Raw genomic sequence first — 23899 nt, 5'->3', positions numbered from 1 at the left:
CGGAATCCGCCACCTGCCGGCCCTTCTGCATAAGTGAGCACAGCGCGCCCTCTAGTGGCCATTCCGCCGCAGCGCAGGACGATCCGAGGGACCGCGGCGCGCGCTCTGTCTCTGTTCTGTCCGGTTCTCGAGGGGAAGACCACGACGTTTCCATCTTATGCTCGCCCACAACCCAGGACATGAATCCCCTCCCTAGCTGGTCCTCTCGAGGTCCTCTGTCTGTGCCAGCCGCAGATTACCTTTTTAAATTTGTATTTGGGAGAAAGGGTCTCACTGTCGCCCAGGCTGGAGTGCAGTGGTGTGATCATGGCTCACTGCAGCTTCCACCTCCTGGGCTCATGCAATCCTCTCGCCTCAGGACTACAGACGAGCACTGCCATGCCCGGCTAATTTAATTTTTTGTAGAGATGGGGGTCTCACTGTATTGCCCAGGCTGGTCTCAAACTCCTGGTCTCAAGTGATCTTCCCTCCTGGGCCTCCCAAAGCACTGGGATTACAGGCGTGAGCCACCGTTTCCCGCATTAGGGTGCCTTCTTGTTACTCCCCTGTTGTCTTTTTTTTTTTTTTCCTCTGTCTCTATGTTTATACCGTGGTTCTCAAACTCTGGGGAGCTTTCAAAAGTCCCCACGGAGCCACACCCCAGAGCACATGAATCCGTTTCCTCTCTCACCATCTTTAGATTCGTGGGGTAAAAACCTCAGAGAACAGACGACCTCTCAGCAGCCTCCAGCAGCCTCTCAGCTCCCTGACCTCCTCCCGTCCCCTTCGACCCTCTCCTCTGCAAGCCCCTTGGCCACCGCTCCCAGGCCCACACCCCAGCCCGCGTAATGACCCCACACCTCACCCCCTCTGAGTTCTCTATTTCCAGCACTCCCCCCTCTGCTCCGTCCCTCCCTTCTCTTCATCACTTGCCCTGGTATCTGCAGGCATCAACTTCAATCCACCGGCCAGGCGCGCGTGGCTCACGCCTGTAATCCCAGCACCTTGGGAGGCCAAGACGGGCGGATCACGAGGTCAGGAGATCGAGACCATCCTGGCTAATATGGTGAAACCCCGTCTCTACTAAAAATACAAAAAATTAGCCAGGCTTGGTGGCGAGCGCCTGTAGTCCCAGCTACTCCGGAGGCTGAGGCAGGAGAATCACCTGAATGCAGGAGGCGGAGGTTGCAGTGAGCCGAGATGACACCACTGCACTCCAGCCTGGGCAACAGAGCAAGACTCCGTCTCTAAATAATAAATAAATAAATAAAATAAAAACTTCAATCCACCACCAGCAGCACTTTCTCACTACCCAGCAACCCCCTTCTGCCATCACCACGATGGCCTTCTGGAAAACATGCCCACTCCCATGCCCATCTGTCCTGCTATAGGACCAGCCTGGCACAGCGCTAGCCAGGCATCTGCTCTCTGCCTGCACCAAGCAAGCCAACACTGCTCGGGAGGGTCACCCCACAGCTGCCAGTGTCCCTTCTCATTCAGGGGCACAGGTCTCAGAGAGGCACTCAGCACGGTGCCCCCAACCTCTGCCTTCACTATGCCTCCCAGTTGCTTGTTCCTGCCCTTTCTGAGCAGCTTCTGAAACTGTAATTCGCCTGTGAGTCTCCTAGGGGTCTTGGTGAGGCCCGAGATTCCGCACGTCCACCCCGCCAGCCCCCAGGGGTGCTGACGTTGCTGTCTGTGGAGCCCACTCTGTAGCAAGGTCTGGGATGACTTCCCACCTCCTCCTGTCTCCTCAAACAAACCGTGGCTCCCACTTCGCTGAGAAAACAGATGGATCAGAAACACTTCCACTGCCTCCACCATCAAATCACAAATCCTCCTCCAGCCTCCCTTCTCCTGCACTTCTTCCATCCGCTTCAGTGGCAGAGGGCCCTTCCCCATGAGGGGCTGCAGGGACCCTGTTTCTTCAGAGGTTCCCTTCTTCCGCACTCCATCCTCCTCATTCTTTCTGCTTTCTTTCTTTCTTTTTCTTTCTTTCTTTCTCTTTCTTTCTTTCTTTCCTTCCTTCCTTCCTTTCTTTTTCTTTCTTTCTTTCTTTCTTTCTTTCTTTCTTTCTTTCTTTCTTTCTTTCTTTCTTTCTTTCTTTCCCTTTCTTTCTTTCTTTCTTTCTTTCTTTCTTTCTTTCTTTCTTTCTTTCTTTCTTTCCTTCTTTCTTTCTTTTCTTTCTCTTTCTCTCTCTCTCTCTCTCTCTCTCTCTCTCTCTCTCTCTCTCTCTCTCTCTCTCTCTCACTCTCTCTCTCTCTTTCTTTCTTTTCTTGAGACAGGGTCTTCCTCTGTCACCCAGGCCGGAGCTCTGGAGTGCAGTGGTGCAATCATAGCTCACTGCAGCCTCAAACTCCTAGGCTTCAGTGATCCTCCCACCTCAGCCTCCTGAGTAGCTGTTACTACAGGCATGCACCATGGTTGGCTAATTTTCTTATTTTTTTTGTAGACTCAGGGTTTCATCATGTTGCCAAGGCTGGTCTTGAACTCCTGGGCTCAAGCGATCCACCTGCCTTGGCCTCCCAAAGTGCTGGAATTACAGACATGAGCCACTGCACCGGGACCCCTCATTCTTTTTCCATGACTTTCTCGTGGGCACCGAGGCTCTGGCGTCTCCTCCTGACCCACGTCTTGAGCCATTTCTGGGCCCCCCGAACAAAGCTTCTTGATGGAACTGGCTTCCTTCTCTCTGCTCTGCAACTTCCGAGTCTCTTTCATTTGTTATTATTTCTGCTTTTCTTATATATATATAGAAAATATACTTTTAATTTTTATTCAAGTTAGATATGTCCATTGTTTAGAATCAACATGCAGGGGCAGCCTCACCCCCATTTCTCACTTATTTTTTAAGAGATGGGGTCTCACTCTGTCACCCAGGCTGGTGTGCATTGGTGTGATCACGGCTCACTGTAGCAATCCTCCCGCCTCAGCCTCCTCTGTGTAGCTGGGACCACAGGCACAAGCCCCCATGACTGGCTAATATGTAATTTTTTGTAGAGATGGGGGAGGGTCTCACTATATTGCCCAGGCTGATTTCGAACCTCAGTCCTCAAGAGATCCTCCTGCCTTGGCCTCCCAAAGTGCTGGGGTTACAACGTGAGCCACCACGCCCAGCCCCTTTTCCCACTTCATAAGGACAACCATCTCAACTCTTTTAGCTCGTGATTAGTCATTTTTACCTCCGCATTTCCTACATAACATGTTTACATTGCTTCTTTTCCAGTTTTAGGCATTCCTTACCAACCTCCCACTTTGGGAGAAGAGGATTTAGCTCCTTATGTCCATCCACTCCCTCTCCCACCCACTCCCACATCCTATCCCCCCTCACATCACAGTTGCATCATAACATTGGTAAGACTGGAAATGTTTACATATTGTGGAAATGTTATTTACAGCTCTGTGTGGAACACTATAATTCCTTTCTCTTTTCTTCCTTTTTTTTTTTTTTTTAATAATAGGCTTTGTATTTTAGAGTAGTTTTAGGCTTACAGAACAATTGAGCAGAACGTGTTTCTTTTTATTTTTTGAGACGGAGTCTCGCTCTGTCACCCAGGCTGGAGTGCAGTGGCTCGATCTCGGCTCACTGCAACCTCCGCCTCCTGGGTTCAAGAGATTCTCCTGCCTTAGCCTCCCGAGTAGCTGGGATTACAGGTGCCCGCCACCATGCCTGGCTAATTTTTTTTTTTTATTTTTAGTAGAGACGGAGTTTCACCATGTTGGCCAGGCTGGTCTTGGACTCCAGACCTCAGGTGCTCCGCCTGCCTTGGCCTCCCAAAGTGCTGGGATTACCTGTGTGAGCCACTGCACCTGGCCTGAGCAGAATGTGTTTGAATGGACCAAGAGACTTTCAGTTTTGTAGTATACTTCCTCTCCTCCCAACAAATTTCTCCTACCATTAACATCTTGTATCAGTGTGGTGCACTTGTTAAAACTGATAAACCAAGATTGATACATAGTTACTAACTAAAGTTCACATGTTACATCTTCGGGGCTCACTCTTTGTATTGTAGAGTTCCATGGGTTTTGACAAATATGTTACAGGTCCACCCTCCTAGTATCATACAGAATAGTTTCACTGCCCTAAAAATCCACCACGCTCTACCTCTTCATCCCTCCCTCTCTCCCGCCAGTCCCCTGGCAACCGCTGATCTTTGTACTCTTTAGTTTTGTTTTTTCCGGAATGTCATATCACTGGAGTCAGAGAGTACTTTTCAGACTGACTTCTTTCACGTAGCGATACACGTTTAAGGTTCCTCTATGTCTTTTGGGTGGCTTGATGGCTCATTTTATCACCGAATATTCCACTGTACGGATGTACCTATGGAAGGACATTGCCGTTGTGGTTTCTTGCAAGTTTTTGCAATTATGAATAAAGCTGCTATAAATATTCATGTGCAGATATGACACCAAAAACACAGGCAGCAAAAACAAGAATAGACAAGTGGGGCTGGGCACAGGGACTCTCGCCTGGAATCCCAGCACTGTGGGAGGCTGAGGCGGGTGGACTGCTTGAGATCAGGAGTTCAAGACCAGCCTGGGCAACATGGCAAAACCCCATCTCTACAGAAAAATGAAACAGACAAGTGGGACTACATCAAACTAAAAAGCTTCTGCTTAGCAAAAGAAACAGTCTACACAGTGAAAAGATAATCTATGGCCGGGCATGGTGGCTCATGCCTGTAATCCCAGCACTTTGGGAGGCTGAGGCAGGCAGATCACCTGAGGTCAGGAGTTTGAGACCAGCCTGGCCAACATGGTGAAACCCTGTCTCTTCTAAAAATACAAAAATTAGCTGGGCATGGGGGTGCACGCCTGTAATCCCAGCTACCTGGGAGCCTGGGGCAGGAGAATTGCTTGAACTCAGGAGGTGGAAATTGCAGTGAGCTGAGACTGCGCCATTGCACTCCAGCCTGGTCAATAAGAAAGAAACTCTGTCTCAAAAGAAAAAATAAAAATCTGAAAGACAGGCCAGGTGTGGTGGCTCACACCTTTAATCCAGCACTTTGGGAGTCCAAAATGGAGGGACTGCTTGAGGTCATGAGTTCGAGACCAGCCTGGGCAACATAATGAGACCCTGTCTCTAAAAAAAGAAAAAAAATTCTCAAAATGGTATTAGCACTCCTGTGTTCTTTACAACAATATTCACAATAGCTAAATGTAGAAATAACCCAAATGGGTTCAATGGATGAAAAAATGTGACCTATACATGCAACAGACTACTACTATTAAGCCTTAAAATTATGCGATGACAGGCCAGGCACGGTGGCTCATGCCAGTAATCCCAGCACTTTGGGAGGCGAAGGTGGGTGGATCACCAGCTCAGGAGTTCGAGACCAGCCTGGCCAATATGGTGAAACCCCCATCTCTACTAAAAATACAAAAATTATCCAGGCATGGCGGTGCATGCCTGTAGTCACAGCTACTCAGGAGGCTGAGGCAGAAGAATCACTTGAACCTGGGAGGAGAAGGTTGCAGTAAGCCAAGATCGCACCACTGCACTCCAGCCTGGGTGACAGAGCGAGACTCTGTCTTGAAAGAAAAAAAGAAAGAAAGAAAGAAAAAAAATATGCGACGACGTAAATGAAACTCAAGGACATTATACAAAGCAAAATAAGCCACAGAAGGACACATATCTCATAATTCCACTTATATGGGATATCTAAAGAAGTCTAATTCCTAGATTTTGGTTCTATAGTTGTCAGAGTTGCAGAAGAAAATGGGGAATAGCTCATCAATAGACATAAAGATTCAATAAAGCAAGATGAATAAGCTCTAAAGAGCTGCTGCGTAACTCTGTACTTATAGTTAACAATACTGCATTGTGACTGGGCATGGCAGCTCACGCCTGGAATCCCAGCACTTTGGGAGGCTGAGGCTGGAGGACCACTTCAGCCCAGGAGTTCAAGACCAGCCTGGACAACATAGCAAAACTCTGTCCCTACAAATAATTTTAAAAATTAGCTGGATATGGTGGCATGTATCTGTAGTCCCAGCTACTCTGGAGGCTGAGGATGGAGGATTGCTTGAGACCAGGAGATGGAGGCTGCAGTGAGCTGTGATTGTATCACTGTACTCCAGGCTGGGCAACAGAGTAAGACCATGTCTCAAATAAAACAACCATGTATTGTACATTTAAAAATGTGCTAGGAGGACAAATCTCATATTAAGTGTCCTTACCACAGTAAAACGAAACTAGCAAATATTCATGTGCAGGATTTTCTGTGGGCATAAATTTTCAACTTATTTGGGCAAATACCAAGGAACACTTGATGTTTTCTGCCATTCTATGGCTTCTCTTCACATTCTCTTGGCAGTGTCTTTTGCAGGGCAGAAATTTTCATTTCAAATTTCTTTCCCTTTTCTGCTCAAAAGTTTTGGTTTTCCTGGGTTTGACAACATTTTTGGAGAGGGAAGTACTTGTTTACCTACATGTTTATATATCGTTCAACCCATATTCTCCCCTACTTGTGTAAATGTCTCCAAAATTCAAAGACATTAGGTATTCTATCAATTTCATCTTCTTGAAGCAATCTCTTCTCTTATTTCAGTGTGAACTGCGAGATTCCCTTCTCCTCTCTCTTATGTTCAATTCCTATTTCCTGGAGTCCAGATGTTACTCTTTTTTTTTTTTTTTTTTTTTTGAGATGGAGTCTCACTCTGTCTCCCAGTCTGGAGTGCAGTGGCATGATCTTGGCTCACTGCAACCTCCGCCTCCCAGACTCAAGTGATTCTCCTGTCTCAGCCTCCTGAGTAGCTGGGATTATAGGTGCGTGCTACCATGCCTAGCTAATTTTTGTATTTTTAGTAGAAATGGGGTTTCACCATGCTGGCCAGGCTGGTCTCAGACTCCTGACCTCAGGTGATCCGCTTGCCTTCGCCTCCCAAAGTGCTAAGATTACAGGTGTGAGCCACTACGCCCTGCTCAAGTCTTACTCTTTATTTTCTTGTTTACTGTTTCTTGTTTTACTTGGTTTACTCCCTTACCTTAGTGGAGTACATCCTTCAGTAGCTTTCTCAAGAAAGGGTGCATAGGAGGTAAAATTTTTGAGTTCTTGCCAATCTGAAAATATTGTTTTTTCTACTCTCACTTTATTAGTAGTTTGGCTAAGTATTGAATTCTATGCTGAGGCTGGGCACAGTGGCTCATGCCTGTAATTCCAGCACTTTGGGAGGCCAAAATGGAAGGATCACTTGAGCCAGGAGTTCAAGACCAGCCTGGGCAACATGGCAAAACCCTGTTTCTACAAAAATTAAAAAATTAGCTGGATGTGGTGGCACTGCCTGTGGTCCCAGGTACCCAGGAGGCTGAGATAGGAGGATCACTTGGGCTCAGGAGGTTGAGATTGCAGTGAGACATGATAGTGCCACTGCACTGTAGCCTGGGTGACAGAGCAAAACCCTGTCTTTAATAATAGTAGCAAAAAAAAAAAAATAATTTTAGGCTGAAAATAATTTTCTTTTCTACTTTTGAAAACATAGTTCCAGCAGGGCGCAGTGGCTCATGCCTGTAATCCCAGCACTTTGGGAGGCCGAGGTGGGTGGATCACGAGGTCAAGAGATAGAAACTATCCTGGCCAATATGGTGAAATCTCATCTCTACTAAAAATACAAAAATTGTCTGGGTGTGGGGGCATGCGCCTGTAGTCCCAGCTACTTGGGAGGCTGAGGCAGGAGAATCGCTTGAACCCAGGAGGCGGAGGTTGCAGTGAGCTGAGATCATGCCGCTGCACTCCAGCCTGGTGACAGAGCAAGACTCCGTCTCAAAAAAAACAAAACAAAACAGAAAAACATAGTTCATTGTCTTCTTGTTTCCAGGATTGCTGTTGAGAAGTCTGATGCCATTACGATTCTTGATGCTCTATACAATATTGCAGAATTTTCTTCTTGTCCCTGTGTTTTGAAATTTACTGGTGATAGGCTTTGGCATGGGTCTGTTTTTTTTTTTTTTTTTTTTTTTTTTTGAGACAGAGTCTCGCTTAGTCGCCCAGGCTGGAGTGCAATGGCGCGATCTCGGCTCACTGCAAGCTCCGCCTCCCGGGTTCACGCCATTCTCCTGCCTCAGCCTCCCCAGTAGCTGGGACTACAGGCGCCCGCCGCCTCGCCCGGCTAATTTTTTGCATTTTTAGTAGAGACGGGGTTTCACCGTGTTAGCCAGGATGGTCTCGATCTCCTGACCTCGTGATCTGCCCGCCTCGGCCTCCCAAAGTGCTGGGATTACAGGCGTGAGCCACCGCGCCCGGCCCATGGGTCTGTTTTTATCCTTAGTTTTTGTTTGTTTGTTTGTTTGAGACGGAGTCTTGCTCTGTCACCCAGGCTGGAGTGCAGTGGTGCCATCTTGGCTCATGACAACTTCCACCTCTTGAGTTCAAGCGATTCTTGTGCCTCAGCCTCCAGAGTAGCTGGGACTACAGGTGCGTGCCAACACTCTCGGCTAATTTTTTTTTTTTTGTTATTTTTAGTAGAGACAGGGTTTTACCATATAGGCCAGGTTGGTCTCAAACTCATGACCTCAAGTGATCCTCCTGCCTCGGCCTCCCAAAGGGCTGGGATTACAGGCATGAGCCACTGCATCTGGCCTATTTTTATCCTTTGGATGGTCACTCCATGGGCTCTTTCAATCAGGAAACTCAGGCCCTTCAGTTCTAAGAAATATTGGAAACATTTCTTTGACTATTTCCTCTCCTCTGTACTGTCTTTCTGGAGCTCCTTTGTTCAGATATGGGATGCCTGCAATGATCCTCTAATCCTCATACCCTTTCTTTCCTATTTCCCATCTGTAGTAGTCATGGAGGTGGCTGCTTGGTTCTCCCTTCAAGAAACAACTTTCAGGCTGGGCGTGGTGGCTCACACCTGCAATCCCAGCACATTGGGAGGCCGAGGTCAGTGAATCACCTGAGGTCGGGAGTTCGAAACCAGCCTGACCAACATGGTGAAAACCCACCTCTACTAAAAAATACAAAAGTGAGCCAGGCATGGTGGTGGGCACCTTTAATCCCAGCTACTCAGGAGGCTGAGGCAGGAGAATGACTTGAACCCAGGAGGCAGAGGTTGCAATGAGCCGAGATCACACCATTGCACTCCAGACTGGGTGACAGAGAAAGACTCCATCTCAAAAAAAAAAAAAAAAAAAGAAAGAACTTGCTATTTGGATTTGAGGATTGCAGTTGGCTGACAGCCTTCAACTACAGTGTCTTTGAGATCTGCCACAGAATTTGAGCCAAGACAAACGTCTTGTTGGGCAGCTCCAGCCAATGACTGAGGACAGTGGGGACACTGGGGCTCCTCTCCTGCACAATGTTTGCCCTTGAGCTCCTCCATGGGTTGGCCAAGACTGCTGGATCAACATCAAAGTCGCTGCCTAGCTCTTTAGCTCTTTTTACCTTCTTTTCTTTTCTTTTCTTTTTTTCTTTGAGATGGAGTCTTGCTCTGTCACCCAGACTAGAGTGCAGTGGTATGATCTTGGCTCACTGCAACCTCCGCCTCCCAGGTTCAAGCAATTCTCGTGTCTCAGCCTTCCGAGTAGTTGGGACTACAGGCGCGTGCCACCATGCCTGGTTCATTTTTGTATTTTTAGTAGAAACAGGGTTTTGCCATTTTGGCCAGGCTGGTCTCGAACTCTTGACCTCAGGTGATCCACCCACCTCGGCCTCCCAAAGTGCTGGGATTACAGGTATGAGCCACCAAGCCTGGTCAATAGTTTTGATTTCTGGGCAACATACTGAGAATCATCTTCACCCACAAAAAACCATTTTTAAAAATTAGCCAGGTTTGGTGTGCACACCTATGATCTCAGCTACTCAGGAGGCTGAGGTAGGAGGATTGCTTGAACCCTAGAAGTGGAGGCTGTAGTGAACCCTGATCCCACCACTGCACTCCAGCCTAGTTGACAGGGTGAGACTCTATCTCTAAACAAAAACAAAACCCAAAAAACTCACAGAACTATTACTACTATATTTAGATATTTAAGAAAATATACTATAACTATGAAACAAAAGCTAGATGCTATTTGACAGGGGGAGGAACCTCCAGGAATGAACAAAACTGTTTTGTAAAGATGGGGTCTCACTATGTTGCCCAGGCTGGTCTCAAACTCCTAGGCTCAAGCAATCCTCCCACCTCAACCTCCCATGTAGCTGGGACTACAGGTGCACACCACCATGCCTGGTTAAGTTTTACCTTTTTTAGAGACAAGGTCTTGCTATGTGGCTCAGGCTGGTTTTGAACTCCCGGCCTCAAGCAATCCTTCCAGTTCAGCCTCCCAAAGCGCTGGGATTACAGGCATGAGCCACTGTGCCTGGCTGCAAGGACATTTGAGGATTTAAGCCCTTCTTACCCTAGTCCTTCTGGGGTTCAGCCCCAGCTTTACTCTCATTTCCAGAGGTACTTAGGCTATTAATGCCACACCTTTGGGGGATTTTGCAGTATAAATTATACTCGTTGGCCTGTCCTAACCCCAGTTTAGGGTTCACTTAAAGTGCAAATTCCTCAACCTGCTAAGTCAGTTATTACCACGTGTTCATTTGCCATCCCAGATTCCAAAATGGTGTTGCTATTTTCTCCATTTTCATTTGATTAGTTCTCACTGCTTCATGCTGTGTTGGGCAGAACAATGGCCCCCTGCAAACATCCATGTCCTAATCCCCAGAAGCCGTGAACATGTTACCTTCCGTGGCAAAAGGGACTTGGCAAATGTGATTAAGGTTAAGAAGCTTGAGAAGGGGAGATCAGTCTGGATAATGCCCAATCTAATCACATGAATTGTGAAAACCTTTCCCAGGTGTAGTCAGAGAAAGTGATACAGCCACGAATAGTGGCCCACACCTGTAATCCCAGCACTTTGGGAAACCGAGGCGGGAGGATCACTTGAGCTCAGGAGTTCAAGATCAGCCTGGGCCACATGGTGAGACGCCCCCGCCTCTCCCTGGCCCAATCTTTATAAAAAATTAAAAATTAGGCTGGGTGCAGTGGCTCAAGCCTGCAATCCCAGAGCTTTAGGAGGCTGAGGTGGGCGGATCACCTGAGGTCAGGAGTTTGAGAACAGCCTGGCCAACATGGTGAAACGCTGCCTCTACTAAAAATAAAAAAATTAGCCGGGTGTGGTGGTGCACGCCTGTAATCCCAGCTACTCAGGAGGCTGAGGCAGGAGAATTGATTGAACCCCGGAGGTTGAAGTGAGCTGAGATCTCGCCACTGCACTCCAGCCTGGGCAACAGAGTGAGACTCCGTCTGAAAAAAAAAAAAATTAAAAATTAGCCATGGTGTAGTGGCGCATGTCTGTAGTCCCAGTTACTCGGGGGACTAAGGAGAGAGGACCACTTGAGCCCAGGAGGTCAAGGCTACAGCAAGCCTGATTGGGCCATCGTACTTCTGCCTGGGCTACAGAGCAAGATCCTGTTGTTGTTTAAAAAAAAAAAAGAAAAGAAAAGAAAAAAGAAAGTGATGTGATGAGAAAGCAGAGAGATGCTACCTTGCTGGAGGGAGGGGACCACAGGCCAAGGCATGCAGGTACCTTCTGGAAGATGGAAAAGTCAAAGATATGGGTTCTCGCCTGTAGCATCCAGAAAGCCCTTCTAGGAAGAGCTTCCTAGAGCCATCCTGTCAACACTTTGATTTCAGCTCAGTGAGACCTGTGTCATTTTTGACATAAAAAACCATAAGAATTAATTTGTTGGCCGGGCGCCGTGGCTCACGCCTGTAATCCCAGCACTTTGGGAGGCCGAGGCGGGCGGATCACAAGGTCAGGAGATCGAGACCACGGTGAAACCCCGTCTCTACTAAAAATACAAAAAATTAGCCGGGCGCGGTTGTGGGCGCCTGTAGTCCCAGCTACTCGGGAGGCTGAGGCAGGAGAATGGCATGAACCCGGGAGGCGGAGCTTGCAGTGAGCCGAGATCGCGCCACTGCACTCCAGCCTGGGCGACAGAGCGAGACTCCGTCTCAAAAAAAAAAAAAAAAAAAAAAAAAAGAATTAATTTGTTTAGTTTAAGGCAACTAAGTTTATGGCAATTTGTTATGGAAGCAATAAAAGACTGATGCCCGCACCTTAAAAAATCCACTCACTGTCCTTTTTCTTTTCTTTCGTTTTTTTTTTTTTTTTTTTTTTTAGAGACAAGGTCTCCCTTTGTCACCTAGGGTGGAGTGCAGTGGTGTGATCATAGCTCTCTGCAGCCTTGAACTCCTGGGTTCAAGCCACCCTCCCACCTCAGCCTCTCCAGTAGCTGGGAATACCCATACATGCCACTATGCCCAGCTAATTTTTAAAAGTTTTTTGTAGAGACAGGGCCTTGCTATGTTGCCCGGGCTGGTCTTGAACTCCTGAGCTCCAGTGATCCTCCTGCCTCGGCCTTCCAAGGTGTTGGGTTACAGTCGTGAGCCGCTGTACTCAGCCTCACTATCCTTTCAATGGGGCTTTAGGATATAGAGAAGTTACATGTGTGTGTTCAATCTTCCTTCTTTAACCACATCAAACCTGGTTTTGTTTCCACCGCTTCATGATTGCATTCTTTTTTTTTTTTTTTTTTTAATTGAGACAGAGTCTCGCTCTGTGCAGTGGTGCAATCTCAGCTTACTGCAACTTCCGCTTCCCAGGTTCAAACGATTCTTCTGTCTCAGCCTCCCGAGTAGCTCAGATTACAGGTGCATGCCACCACGCCGGGCTAATTTTTGTATTTTTAGTAGAGACAGGGTTTCACCATGTTGGCCAGGCTGGTCTCAAACTCCTGACCTCAAGTGATCCACCTGCCTCAGCCTCCCAAAATGCTAGGATTACAGGAGTGAGCCACCGCACCAGGTTTCATGATGCATTCTTATCAAAGTCACTCTTGACTTCTACATCACTAAATCTAATCTTTTTTCTCTTTAAAAAAATTACTTATGTTTTTAATTTTAGTTTTTATATTTTTTAGAGATAGGGTCTTCCTCTTTTGCCCAGGCTAGAGTGCAGTGGTGCAATCACTGTAAGCTTGAACTCCTGGGCTCAAGCAATCCTCCCGCCTTGGCCTCCTCCCGAGTAGCTAGGACTACAGGTGCATGCCACCATGCCTGACTAGTATTTATTATTTATTTATGAGACAGAGTCTCTCTGTCTCCCAGACTGGAGTACAGTGGTGCCATCATGGCTCGGTGTAGCCTTGACCTCCCGAGCTCAAGCAACCCTCCCACCTCAACCTCCTGAGTAGCTGGAACTACAGACACGTGCCATGATGCCTGGATTTTTTTCTTTCTTCTTCTTCTTCTTTTTTTTTTTTTTAATAGAGATGGGGTCTCACTATGTTGCCCAGGTTAGTGTCAAACTCCTGGCCTTAAGTGATCCTCCTGCCTCTGCCTCCTCAAGTGCTGGGATTATAGCTGTGAGCCACTGCGCAAGCCCTATTTTTTTTTTTTCTCTAACTTTTTGTAAAGATGGGGGTCTCCCTAAGTTTCCCCGGCTGGTTTCAAATCCTGGGTTCAAGCAATCCTCCTGCCTTGGCCTCCCGAAGTGCTGGGATTGCAGGCACGTTCCAACGCTCCTGGCAGCTGAATCTAATCTCGTTTCCCTGGACTGTTCACATCTTTGAAGCGGGTGGACCATGCCCCCTCTCCTCGAGACACTTCCTTGGTTTCCGTGACTGCACATGCTCTCAGTTTCCCTCCCACTTTCCCAGCTGCTCCTTCTCTGCCTCCCTCGCTGGCTTCTCCTCCACATGATCTCAATACCGCGGAGTCCTCAGGGCCCTATCCTGGAGCCTCTTCCCTCCCGTCTCTCCTGTGAGATCTCATGGCTCGAGACACCATCTGTTTACCAATGACCCTGGAGTTCCGCCGCCAGCCGAGAGGCTCCTCTTCTGAACTCCAGACTCTCATTATGATGTCCTCTCTTGACATCTTCACTTGGACACCTAAGCTGCTTCTCAAATGGAAAATAGCCGTGACAGGACTTTTTTTTTTGAGACGGAGTCTCGCTTTGTTGCTCAGGCTGGAGTGCAGTAGTACGATCTCCGCCCACTGCAACCTCCGCCTTCCAGGTTCAAGCTATTTTCCTGCCTCAGCCTCCCTAGTAGCTGGGACTACAGGTGTGTGCCACCATGCCTGGCCAATTTTTGTATTTTTAGTAGAGACGGGGGTTTCACTGTGTTGGTCAGGCTGGTCTTGAACTCCTGACCTCAAGTGATCCGCCCGCCTCGGCCTCCCAAAGTGCTGGGATTACAGGCATGAGCCTGTATTCTTGATGTTCTCACCAAGCCTCTTCCCTCCATCGAATCTGCCCATTATACATGCACCTCTGTAATTCCCAAAGCCCAGATCACCCCAGGTTCCCTTCCTCCTCTAACCCATCAGAAAATTCTGTGGATTTGTCTCCAATGTTTGTTTTTACTTTATCTTTGTTTTTAGAGACAGGGTCTTGCTGTGTCACCTAGGCTGAAGTATGATGACACAATCACAGCTCACTGCAGCCTCAAATTCCTGGGTTCCAGCAACCCTCCCACCTCAGCCTCCCGAGTAGCTGGGACTACAGGCCCGTGACACCATGCCCAGCTAATTTTAGAATTTTTCTTTTGTAGGGATAGGGTCTCATTAGGTTGCCCAGGCTGGACTGGAGCTCCTGGGCTCAGGCAATCCTCTATTTATGGTCTCCCAAAGTGCTGGGATTATAGGTATGAACCACGGTGCCCAGCCTCCTAAATATATTCAGAAAGCACTTTCTTACTTCCCCATCTCCAAAGCTGCCCACCACCATGACCTCCACGTTGGCGTCCTCTATTCATTCTGGCCTATCACCATTGATTCTCCCAAGCATAGCCTGAAATATCCTTTAAAATGTCAGTCAGATCATACAACTTCCCCCATTTAAGAGCTCTCAAAGGCTTCCCAATTCCATCTGGAACAAAATCCATTCTCCTCGCCATGGGTGCCAAGGTCTACGTGGCCTGGCTGTTCCTGTCCCTCATGCCCTGCCTCTTGTCACTGTCTCCATCATTTGCTCTGCCTCGGCCACACTGAGCCCTCTCCATGCCCCTGCCTACCTGTTGCTCTCAATTTGCTTTGCCCAAGCTGCTGTTACCACCCCTCTCCCCACTGCTGGCTCCTTCTCATTCCCTAGGTCTCAGATGAAATGTCTTCACCTCCCTGTTTACCGTATGCAAAGCGGCTGTCTCCAGCATCCCTGGTAATTTCCTTCGCAGTGGGCTTTGAACCTTGACGATTTGTTCACTTGTGTTTTGTTTGACTCCCTCATTAGATATAAACCCCATGAGAGCAGGGATAGTATTTTCAGTCCAGTTTCTGGTGCTAGCCCACAAAAGCTATGCAATGAAATTTGTTGAGTGAATGAATGAACGAGCACATTGGGCATCTATTATGTACTGGATGCTTTCATGTGGACTGGACTACATTTCCCAGCTTTTCTTGCAATGAGCTGTTCTGGCCAATGCATGTGGGCAGAAGTAAAGGAGGCCATTTCCAGCTTTGCTTCATAAAAACCTCCTGTGTGGTCTCCACTCTTGTTCTATATCTGCAAGCTGGATGCAGAAGATCCAGCAGTGGCCATGGGTGATGATGGAGTCACAAGATGAGAGGAGCCTGGATCCCTGAAAGATCACGTGGAGCAGAGTCTCCTCCATCACCACCCCCTGCCAACACACACATACACAGAACATAAGGCTCTTCTGTGTTGAGCCATTACGATTGCCAAGCTTATTTATTCCAACAGCTTGGCTCACCTTAATTAATACATCAAAACACCAGATGTAGGTGGCTGGTGAACATCACTGTGGGTGATGGGTTTGCTGACAAATTTTCATCAAATGCAGATGTGTTCCCTGTGGGGCTGTCTCTTGCATCGTCCCACAACAGAAGCCGAGGGCACAGTGCTCACACCTCTATTATAGCACATTGCGCTGTCTGTTGGAGCCTGTGTTGTTTTGTCTTCACTAGGCGGCAAGCCCCTCCAGGGACATGGCTGTGTCACATTCATTGCAGTGGCCTCAGCATCCAGTCCACAGGGAGCCTCAGGGGAAATGTACTGAATCCACAAAGGAGTGAACTGGTCACCTGCCCCGCTTCGTTGCCTTTCTTTCCTTACAAATGCCTGAGAAAGTCCAACTCTTTAATTTTACAGAGACCCAAAGAGAAGTGACTTCCCCAGGATCACACAGAAGCGGGATGCACCAGAATTAGCCTGCCCGGGGCTGTGAAACGTGGCAGCCAGCTATTCTAGGAGTGAATCCTGGAGCCTACCAGGGGCTGGAGCAAGGCTGGGAGAGGCGGGGCAGGGTTGGCTGGGGGCAGCCACAGATTCCTCTAAGTCCCCAAGGTGACCCCACCCAGCCTCACTGCCCCACTGCCCCTCCTCCAGCAGCAAAGAAACACTCCAGAGCCTTCCGTCCCACCCTCCCCAGCCAGCACTGGCTCCTGCAGCCTGGGCGGACGCATCACTCAGTATTTTTAGCTTCACCACCTGGCACCTGTGGTCACTGTCTCTGCCCAGCCTGGCCCTGTCCCCTCCCAGGTCTTAAAGGGCCAGAACCTGCCAGCTAGAAAGGAGACCAGCTCCTGCAAACACAGGCTACCATACTTCCAGGGCAGGAGGCGGAGAGATATCCCCTACAGAGTCCCCAGAATCAGAAGTGGGAGATGAAGGGATGAGGGAGGAGGGGGCAGGATTTCACAGCTGCCAACCCTAAGGCCTGTGCCTGTCTCTTTCTGGGGCTTCCCAAACGCTGGTTTGCTTAAGTTGTTCACCTGGAAGAAACTGACCAAAATTACACATCCATCCTAAGGCCTGAAGCTGCAAAATCTCCGAGGCAGGGTCTGGGAGGGTAGTATTTTTTAACAATTCAACTCAGATTATTCCCATGCCCTCTCTCTTTCTCTTTTTTGAGACAGGGTCTCGCTCTGTTGCCTAGGCTGGAATGCAGGGGCGTGATCATAGCTCAGTGCAGCCTCAAACTTCTGGACTCAAGGGGTCCTCTTGCTTCAGCCCATGGAGTAGCTGGGACTACAGGTGCATGCCACCATGCCTGGCTAATTGTGTGTGTGTGTGTGTGTGTGTGTGTGTGTGTGTTTAGGTGGGGGTCTCACTATGTTGCCTAGGCTGGTCTCGAACTCCTGAGCTCAAGCTATCTACCCGCCTTGGCCTCCCAAAAGTCTGTGGTTACAGGTGTGAGCCACCACACCCAGCCTGATGCCCTGTCTTTCAATATCATATTCGTTCATTCATTCATTCATTCATTCATTCATTCATTCATTCAACAAGCATTTTGTGTGTTCACGATGAACATGGGGTTCTATCATGAGACCATTGCTCTGGAGTTCAAGAAGCCCTTCTGCACCTATTATTCCCTTGCCTCTCCTCACTTGCCCCTGTTTTGCCTCGAGTCTTCTCCATTGCTTGCTTCAGTGCCTATGGGTCAGGTCCCCGGCTCAGCGTCCGGGCCCTCTGTGATCTGGCCCCATTCTGCCAGCCTCATCCCCACCATCCACACTTCATTTTTTGTTTGCACCAAGCCTTCCCTCTTGCTGTTCCCACTGCCTGCGATGCCCTTTCCTCAGCCTCTCTCGCCCCTGGGAGGGCACTTGCACGTTCAGACAGACCTGGTGGGCCTCTGATGGCTCCTGTGGGCAGAGGTGGTCCGTCTTGCCTCCTGACTTCCCAGGCACTGTGCAACCATGCCCATCAAGATGCCCACTACTCTGTGTGGAACTGACCTGTCTTCTCTTTTGTCTCTCCTAGCAGGCTGCGACCCTGTGAGCCGGGTTCCAGTCCCCAGCCCAGGCCCTGGCAGTCTGTGGGTGGCCAGTCACCGTGTTGAACGTTAAGCTGACAACAACCACAGCAGGGAACATCCTCCCATTTCACAGACGAGGAGACAGAGGCCCACGGAGCGGGAACTGTGGACCCAGGGTCCAACAGAGAAAGTCAGGGAGGAACCCGGCCTAGGCTGCAGGAGCCCACACCTGGCCCGCTTGTCCTGCAAGGGTCCTGGAGGGGAAAACTCGCTTGGCCCACGCCTGCCCTTCTCCCCACCCAGGGCAGGGCAGTGCTGACTCAGACAGTGATGGAGGCGCAGGCAGGCTGGGCTGGAGCAGAGGTGACCCCTGTCTCCCCTGCAGATCACTCCCAGAGCCTGTGGTCACGGCTTGGATAATGCACTTGGCTGGAGCCTGGGTTTCCCTGCAGGTGGGGGTGGGGAGAGCTGGCTAAAGGAACAATGGTCTCTAGGGCATGAACTCCCACTGGGCCCCAGGCACAGCCCTTCCCGCCACATAGCTATGCAGAACTCACACCTGCTCCCACAAACATGTACACAGGCTCACAGTCACACACGGTCACCCCCAATACCCAGTCACGCAGCCACACAAACCATTCTCTCTCTCTCCCTCTCTCTTTTACACACACACACACACACACACACACACACACACACACACAAGCAAATACACATGCACACATTTTCACTTAAGAATTCAACAAAGATGGAACACCTGTTAGGTGCCACTGCCGTGCAGGATGGAAAGGTGGCTCTCAGGTTGGGGTGGGACAGGGACATCCAGGAGGGCTTCCTGAAGGAGGAAGTGTTGCAGCTGGGCCTGGATGGAGGAGAACAGGGAAAGAGAAGTCTGGGGAGAGTTTCACTGGAGGTGAATATAGGGGAACACAGTGAGATGAGGCGGGGGATGTTGGCCCCAATCACGCAGGCCTTGAATGCTCAGCCGAGTGTCAATTTCATCCCACGGGAGCTGGGAGCCATGGAGGGCTCTGAGCAGGGGAGGGACATGCTCACTGTGGAAGAGGACATGAAAGCCACTCTGGCGCCAGGGTGGGGGAGATAGGGAGGAGGCTGTGGCAACAACCAGGTAAGAGATCTGAGATCTGAAGCAGGAAGTGGCAGTGGGTGGTAAGCAGTGGACAGAGAGAGATTGACTTGAAGCAAGATTGCCAGGTCCAGAGACACCCCAGGTCGAGCGCTGTGCCCACCCACTGCCCACCCGCTGGCCACCCACAGGCACTGACCTCCGCAATGGGACTTCTTCCAGCAGCTCCTCCTCCTCCTCCCTGTGGAAGCAGACGAAGCAGAAGGCCGGCACATCATCGACTCCGCAGCCCATGGGCCAGGCCGGAGGTAGCTCCAGGACAGGGCAGGGGTGGCCGGGGGTGGCCTCCACAGCATCGTCGCCAGCCTGGGCAGGAGTCCCCGAGCCAGGGCGCTCCAGGGTCAGCAGCCCGTCAGCTTCGGGGCTCTGCACTTGCCCGCCCGCCACCTGTGCCTTCTCACTCAGGTTGCCCGTCGCCTCGGTGGGTGGAGGAGCCGGGGGCTCTGGTGGGAGCTCCTGTCGTGACCCGCGGGGGTTCCAGCCACGGGGCTGGGCCCTGGGAAGCAGTGTCCAGCCACCTGGACTCCGAGGTGGTTGGTGGGTGGATGGAGGTCCGGCGGTGCCCCCCACTGCCCCTGTGGAACCCTAGGCCCCCCAGCTGCCCACTCTGTGGCTGTCTGTCAGAGGCAGGACTGAGAGGGCAGGCTCGCAGGTGTCCTGTGCCCCAGTCCCCCTGTCTGTCCAGCCTGTCTGACCGTCTGCTTCTCCCAGTTCAGCCAGCACGGCCGCAGAGGTGGCTTCCCTAAGAAAGTTTGTTCTCCTTGGCTGGGGTGGGTGGCATGGGTGGCCTCCAGGAGAGAGGGTTGGGACCTGCAGCTGAAAGATGGGCAAGGGCCAGGTGAGGTTGGCACGGTGCCCACGCCGTCCTCGAGAAAAGTTCTGACCCCTGGAGTCCCGGTCCCGGCTGTGACTGGCGGCTCTCCTGGCTCGCTGCTTTCCCCAGCTCCAGTGGCTTCTCTGGCAGACTGGCTGGGCTGTGGGTATTAATAGCTCTACATTCACGCTGAGAAGCCTGGAGGTTAACTCCTTCTCTGCCAGAGCTAGGGAGGCGGGCAGGGCGGGCGGGTGCGGCCAGGCGGCCTGGTGAAATGGCTTCAGGGAGTGCAGGGAAGGGCGGTGCCTTGATCCTGCCCCCGCTCTGAGCCTGGCTGCGGCAGCGGGACCCTCAGTGCCACCTCCTGCCCACGAGTCTCTGTGCCGCACTGGGCTCCCAGGGCTTGGGAGTGTGTTGGCCACCTGACCCCTCCACGTGCACCTCCAGGAAGCTGGGGGGCCCTGGGAGGGGGGACTGGGGGCTCAGGGCAGCACCTCTGGAATAGACAGGGCTCAGAGCTTCAGGGAGCATCCCCAGGGCTCCCAAACTCACACAGTCACCCCTCAACTTCCTGGGTCCTCCCATGTTCCCTTAACAGTCACCTTTGCCAACCCTGGGCCCAGTTCTGGGGCTGGCTTCAGTGAGACCCAGCGACGAAGCAGCCACAGTGCCTAGCGTATTTTATTGAGGAGTATGGGAAGAGGGTGGGAGTGGGGGAATCAGAAGAGAATTTGTTTGCCTGAATTTATGTATGTATGTATTTATTTTTTTGAGACAGGGTTTCGCTACGCTGCCCAGGTTGGTCTCAAACTCCTGGGCTCAAGCGATCTTCCCATCTCAGCCTCCCAAGTAGCTGGGATTGCGGCGACTGCACCAGGCTTGGAAATGTTTATTGAGCACCTGTCTAGTACCAGGCACCGTGTTGGACATGGGCATGCAGCAGTGAAGTGAGCAGGTGCCATTCCTCTTTGGTGGGTTTGGGTGTCACTGCAGGAGGTGACACCAGCGGAGCTGCAGCTTGCCTGCATAGTGCCATCATGTGGATTAGGAAAAGCTGCTTCCCACCAAGCAAGTACAGCCCCAGCACCAGCTCGTAGTGTGGACCCAGGCTGGGTTTCAGCCCCACTCACCTCCTCTGCAATTGACAACATGCACAACCATTCACAGTGGCTCAGGAAGCGCCCATAAACAAAGGAAAAATAAATTCAGATTGTCCAAAGTGCTAAAAAAATAAAATAAAACAGAGACATGTGACAGGCTGATGGGGAGGTAGTTAGATGGGGTGTTCAGGGAATACCTCCCAAGGAGGGAACACTGGAGCTGAAACCGCAGGGGGAGGAGGAGAAGGAGGAGGAAGGAGGAGGAACCAGCCAGATCTGGAGGGAGAACATTCTAGGAAGAGGTGCAAAAGCCCAGAGGCAAGAACTGGCTGGCATTTGAGGAGGAGAGTGAGAGGCAGAGGTCTTTAAGCCGGGCCTTGAAGAGTGAGTAGGGTTTTTCAGGGGGCTCAAGAGAGGAGGTTTTGCCAGCAGAGAGAATAGAGTGTGCGAAGGCTCAGAGGCATGAAAGGCAGGGACGGCACACTGCAAAGCAGCAAGAAGGCAGAGGTAATGTAGTCGGAGATGGGAGATGCAGGAGGGATTCGTTCCAGAGCTGCCCATCCAGGGCTCTGAGGAAGAAGGATGGGTGGGAGGAAGATGGAAGTGGGAACTTGGGTTAGCTAAGGGGCTGAGGAGTTTGGAGGTGGGGAAGCAGAGAGGCTTGGAAGGGACCATCGATACATGTGGAACTGAATTCCACTGGCTGGAAGAATAGGTCTGGGCCTCCTTGGCCCAGAGAAGGTGGAGGCTTGGAACAGAGTGGCCATGTACAGTTGTTTAGGCTGTGCACAATGCACAAGGAGACCCTGGCAGATAGGAGACAGTCGGGGGTAAGGGAGAGAAGAGGGGAGGGGAGGGGAGAGATGGATGGGGGCTGGTATCCAGCCCTACCTCTGCTCTGCCAAGACTTGCACTTTTCAACTGTGACAGCATGGGGAGTTGCCTTTTTCTTATTGGCCCACCCAAAAGGTGCTTTTTTTTTATTGGTTAGTCTGAAGGGTGCCTTTAAAAAATTAGTTCCTCTAGGCCAAACACAGTGGCTCAAGCCTGCAATCCCAGCACTTTGGGAGGCTGAGGAGGGTGGATTGCCTGAGGTCAGGAGTTAGAGATCAGCCTGGCCAATATGGTGAAACCCCATCTCTACTAAACATAGGAAAATTAGCCAGGCGTGGTGGCGCACACCTGTAATCCCAGCTACTCGAGAGGCTGAGATGGGAGAATCGCTTGAACCCAGGAGATGAAGGTTGCAGTGAGCCGAGATCGCGCCACTGCACTCCAGCTTGGAAGACAGAGAGAGACCCTGTCTCAAAAAACAACAACAAAAAAATAGTTCCCCTAGAAGGGTGCCTTTTTCTAATTGATCTATTCAGAGGTCATGCATTCATTTTCAAATTGGTACGCTCAAAGAAGTGGCCTTTTCCAGCTGGTTTACCCAAAGGGGTGCTTTTTTCTGATTGGCACAAAGGGGTCCCATAGACTGGGCTGGGGGAGAGTGCCCAGTGGCCCAGGCTCTGCTGCAGACCTGCTGTGTGACTTTGGACATCACTGTCCCTATCTAGAACCACAGACTGAGCAAGAGGCTGGCTGGGCTGATCGCTGCACTGTGCAGAGGTGGAGAATGAGCCCAGAAAGGGGCAGCAACTTCGCTGAGGTCACACGGTGACACACAGCAGAGCTGCCACCCCTGACTCTTGCCTCAGTGCTCTATCCTCCCTGCTCCAGCATCGGCTTAGGTCGCTGGCTGCGGCGTGGACTTTGTGTTTCTTTAAGGAGAGGACAGGGAATGAGAGGGGACAAGAGACAGGGAGGGGAGGGCAGCCTAGACTATGGCTCCCTGAGGTGGGGGTCAGAAGGGGTCAGGGTGCCCCAGGCCTCTAGAAGTCCCTTCCCGCCTCCCTCCAGCCCCATGGGGTTGTCATTTGCAGATGTTAATTATTCACGATGCTGCTGCTTTGCCTGGTTTTAATGCACTTTGATGGCATTCTCTAGCTAATGGGGAAAATCAATAGGTCTTAATTCTTAGTGGCTGTGAAGCTCTGTCTGTCTCCTGTTTGGGTGGCTGGGCCTGGCTCTTTGGCTGGAGGTAGCGGGTGGAGGCTCAGACGCAGTTCACAAGAGCCTGAGACTCCACCTTTCCCTCTCCCACCTCCAACCCTCTAGGAAAGGAGGATTAGAGTCACCATGCAGTTCCAAACTCTGCCCCGAACATCTTGGAGGGTCTGACCCCTTCGATCTCAGCCATTTGCCACCCTTCCCAGAGGGATGGTGGTTCCCTCTGCCTCCCCCCAGTCCCTCCTGGCCACCGAGCCAGACCTATGGGCCACACCATGGGACAGCAGGGGCCATGTCACAAACTTCTGGCGCCAGAGCCAGACCTGTAGCCCTTGGCTCTGTTGCTTTGGGATGCGGGGGAGCTTTCCTCTCACCACTCAGGGTCAGCCCTGGTCATCCTCCTGGGTTCAGGCCTGGCTTACAGACCTGTCTTGAGGAGTTGGAGGAATCTGGCCTGGGCCCCACATTAAGAACCTTAAACGTAGACTTACTTGGCCGGCACCGTGGCTCACGTCTGTAATCCCAGCACTTTGGGACGCCAAGGCTGGTGGATCACCTGAGGTCAGGAGTTCGAGAACAGCATGGGCTACATGGTGAAACCCCGTCTCTACCAAAAATACAAAAATTAGCAGGGTATGGTGGAGCATGCCTGTGATCTCAGCTACTTGGGAGGCTGAGGCAGGAGTATCGCTTGAACCCAGGAGGTGGAGGTTGCAGTGAGCCTAGATCATGCCGCTGCACTCCATCCTGGGTGACAAAGTGATACTTCATCTCAAAAAATGAAAAACAAGAAAAACAAAACGTTGACCTGTGGTATTATCTTTGCATGCCGTCATACACTCAGGCATGACAGTTTCTCTGATGGGATTGAGAGCTGAGACATTCATGGGACGTCATTCAGGAAACCTCCCCTTCTCAGCCCATACCCTCCTCTGCTACCCCGTGGTGGTCAATGTCCTGTATGAGTCCTGTAATTATCTTGTGAATGGAACAGCTATACGACCCTGTATTTGTGTGTCTGTATTAAGAGTGTTCATTACAGCCGGGTGTGGTGGCTCACTCTTGTAATCCCAGCACTTTGGGAGGCCGAGGCCAGTGG

General features: G+C 50.7%; 1 protein-coding gene and 2 long non-coding RNA genes across 5 annotated transcripts in view; all 3 read right to left on the bottom strand.

Annotated features, from left to right (window-relative positions):
- The window catches only part of LOC144337989 (uncharacterized), a 41889-nt gene extending 40946 nt beyond the window's left edge, over positions 1-943 (bottom strand). Inside the window, exon 1 of the long non-coding RNA XR_013411696.1 lies at positions 421-943. This is a non-coding gene — a long non-coding RNA (uncharacterized LOC144337989). The remainder of the gene's footprint in view (positions 1-420) is intronic.
- The window catches only part of SBK1 (SH3 domain binding kinase 1), a 71504-nt gene extending 47900 nt beyond the window's left edge, over positions 1-23604 (bottom strand). The window contains exons 1-3 of one of the 3 annotated variants that reach the window (XM_077985833.1): positions 22048-23604; positions 18974-20387; positions 18445-18549 (exon numbers count right to left, since the gene is read on the bottom strand). In XM_077985833.1, the coding sequence (XP_077841959.1) occupies positions 18445-18549; positions 18974-19068 (200 nt within the window). In that variant the 5' untranslated portion in view covers positions 19069-20387; positions 22048-23604. Of the gene's footprint in view, positions 1-18444; positions 18550-18973 lie in introns of all 3 variants that reach the window. The other 2 variants (XM_015125847.3, XM_077985834.1) reach the window with 2 other exon arrangements.
- On the bottom strand, positions 3443-7490 carry LOC144337971 (uncharacterized). Its single transcript, XR_013411677.1, has 2 exons — positions 7306-7490; positions 3443-3600 (listed from the first exon to the last, which is right to left on the bottom strand). It is a non-coding gene; the product is annotated as an uncharacterized LOC144337971 (long non-coding RNA).
- Positions 23605-23899: the final 295 nt, after the last annotated feature.

This window comes from Macaca mulatta, chromosome 20, assembly GCF_049350105.2.
Source record: "Macaca mulatta isolate MMU2019108-1 chromosome 20, T2T-MMU8v2.0, whole genome shotgun sequence".
NCBI classification, from domain to species: domain Eukaryota; kingdom Metazoa; phylum Chordata; class Mammalia; order Primates; family Cercopithecidae; genus Macaca; species Macaca mulatta.
This window is presented reverse-complemented; position numbering and strand designations above follow the sequence as displayed.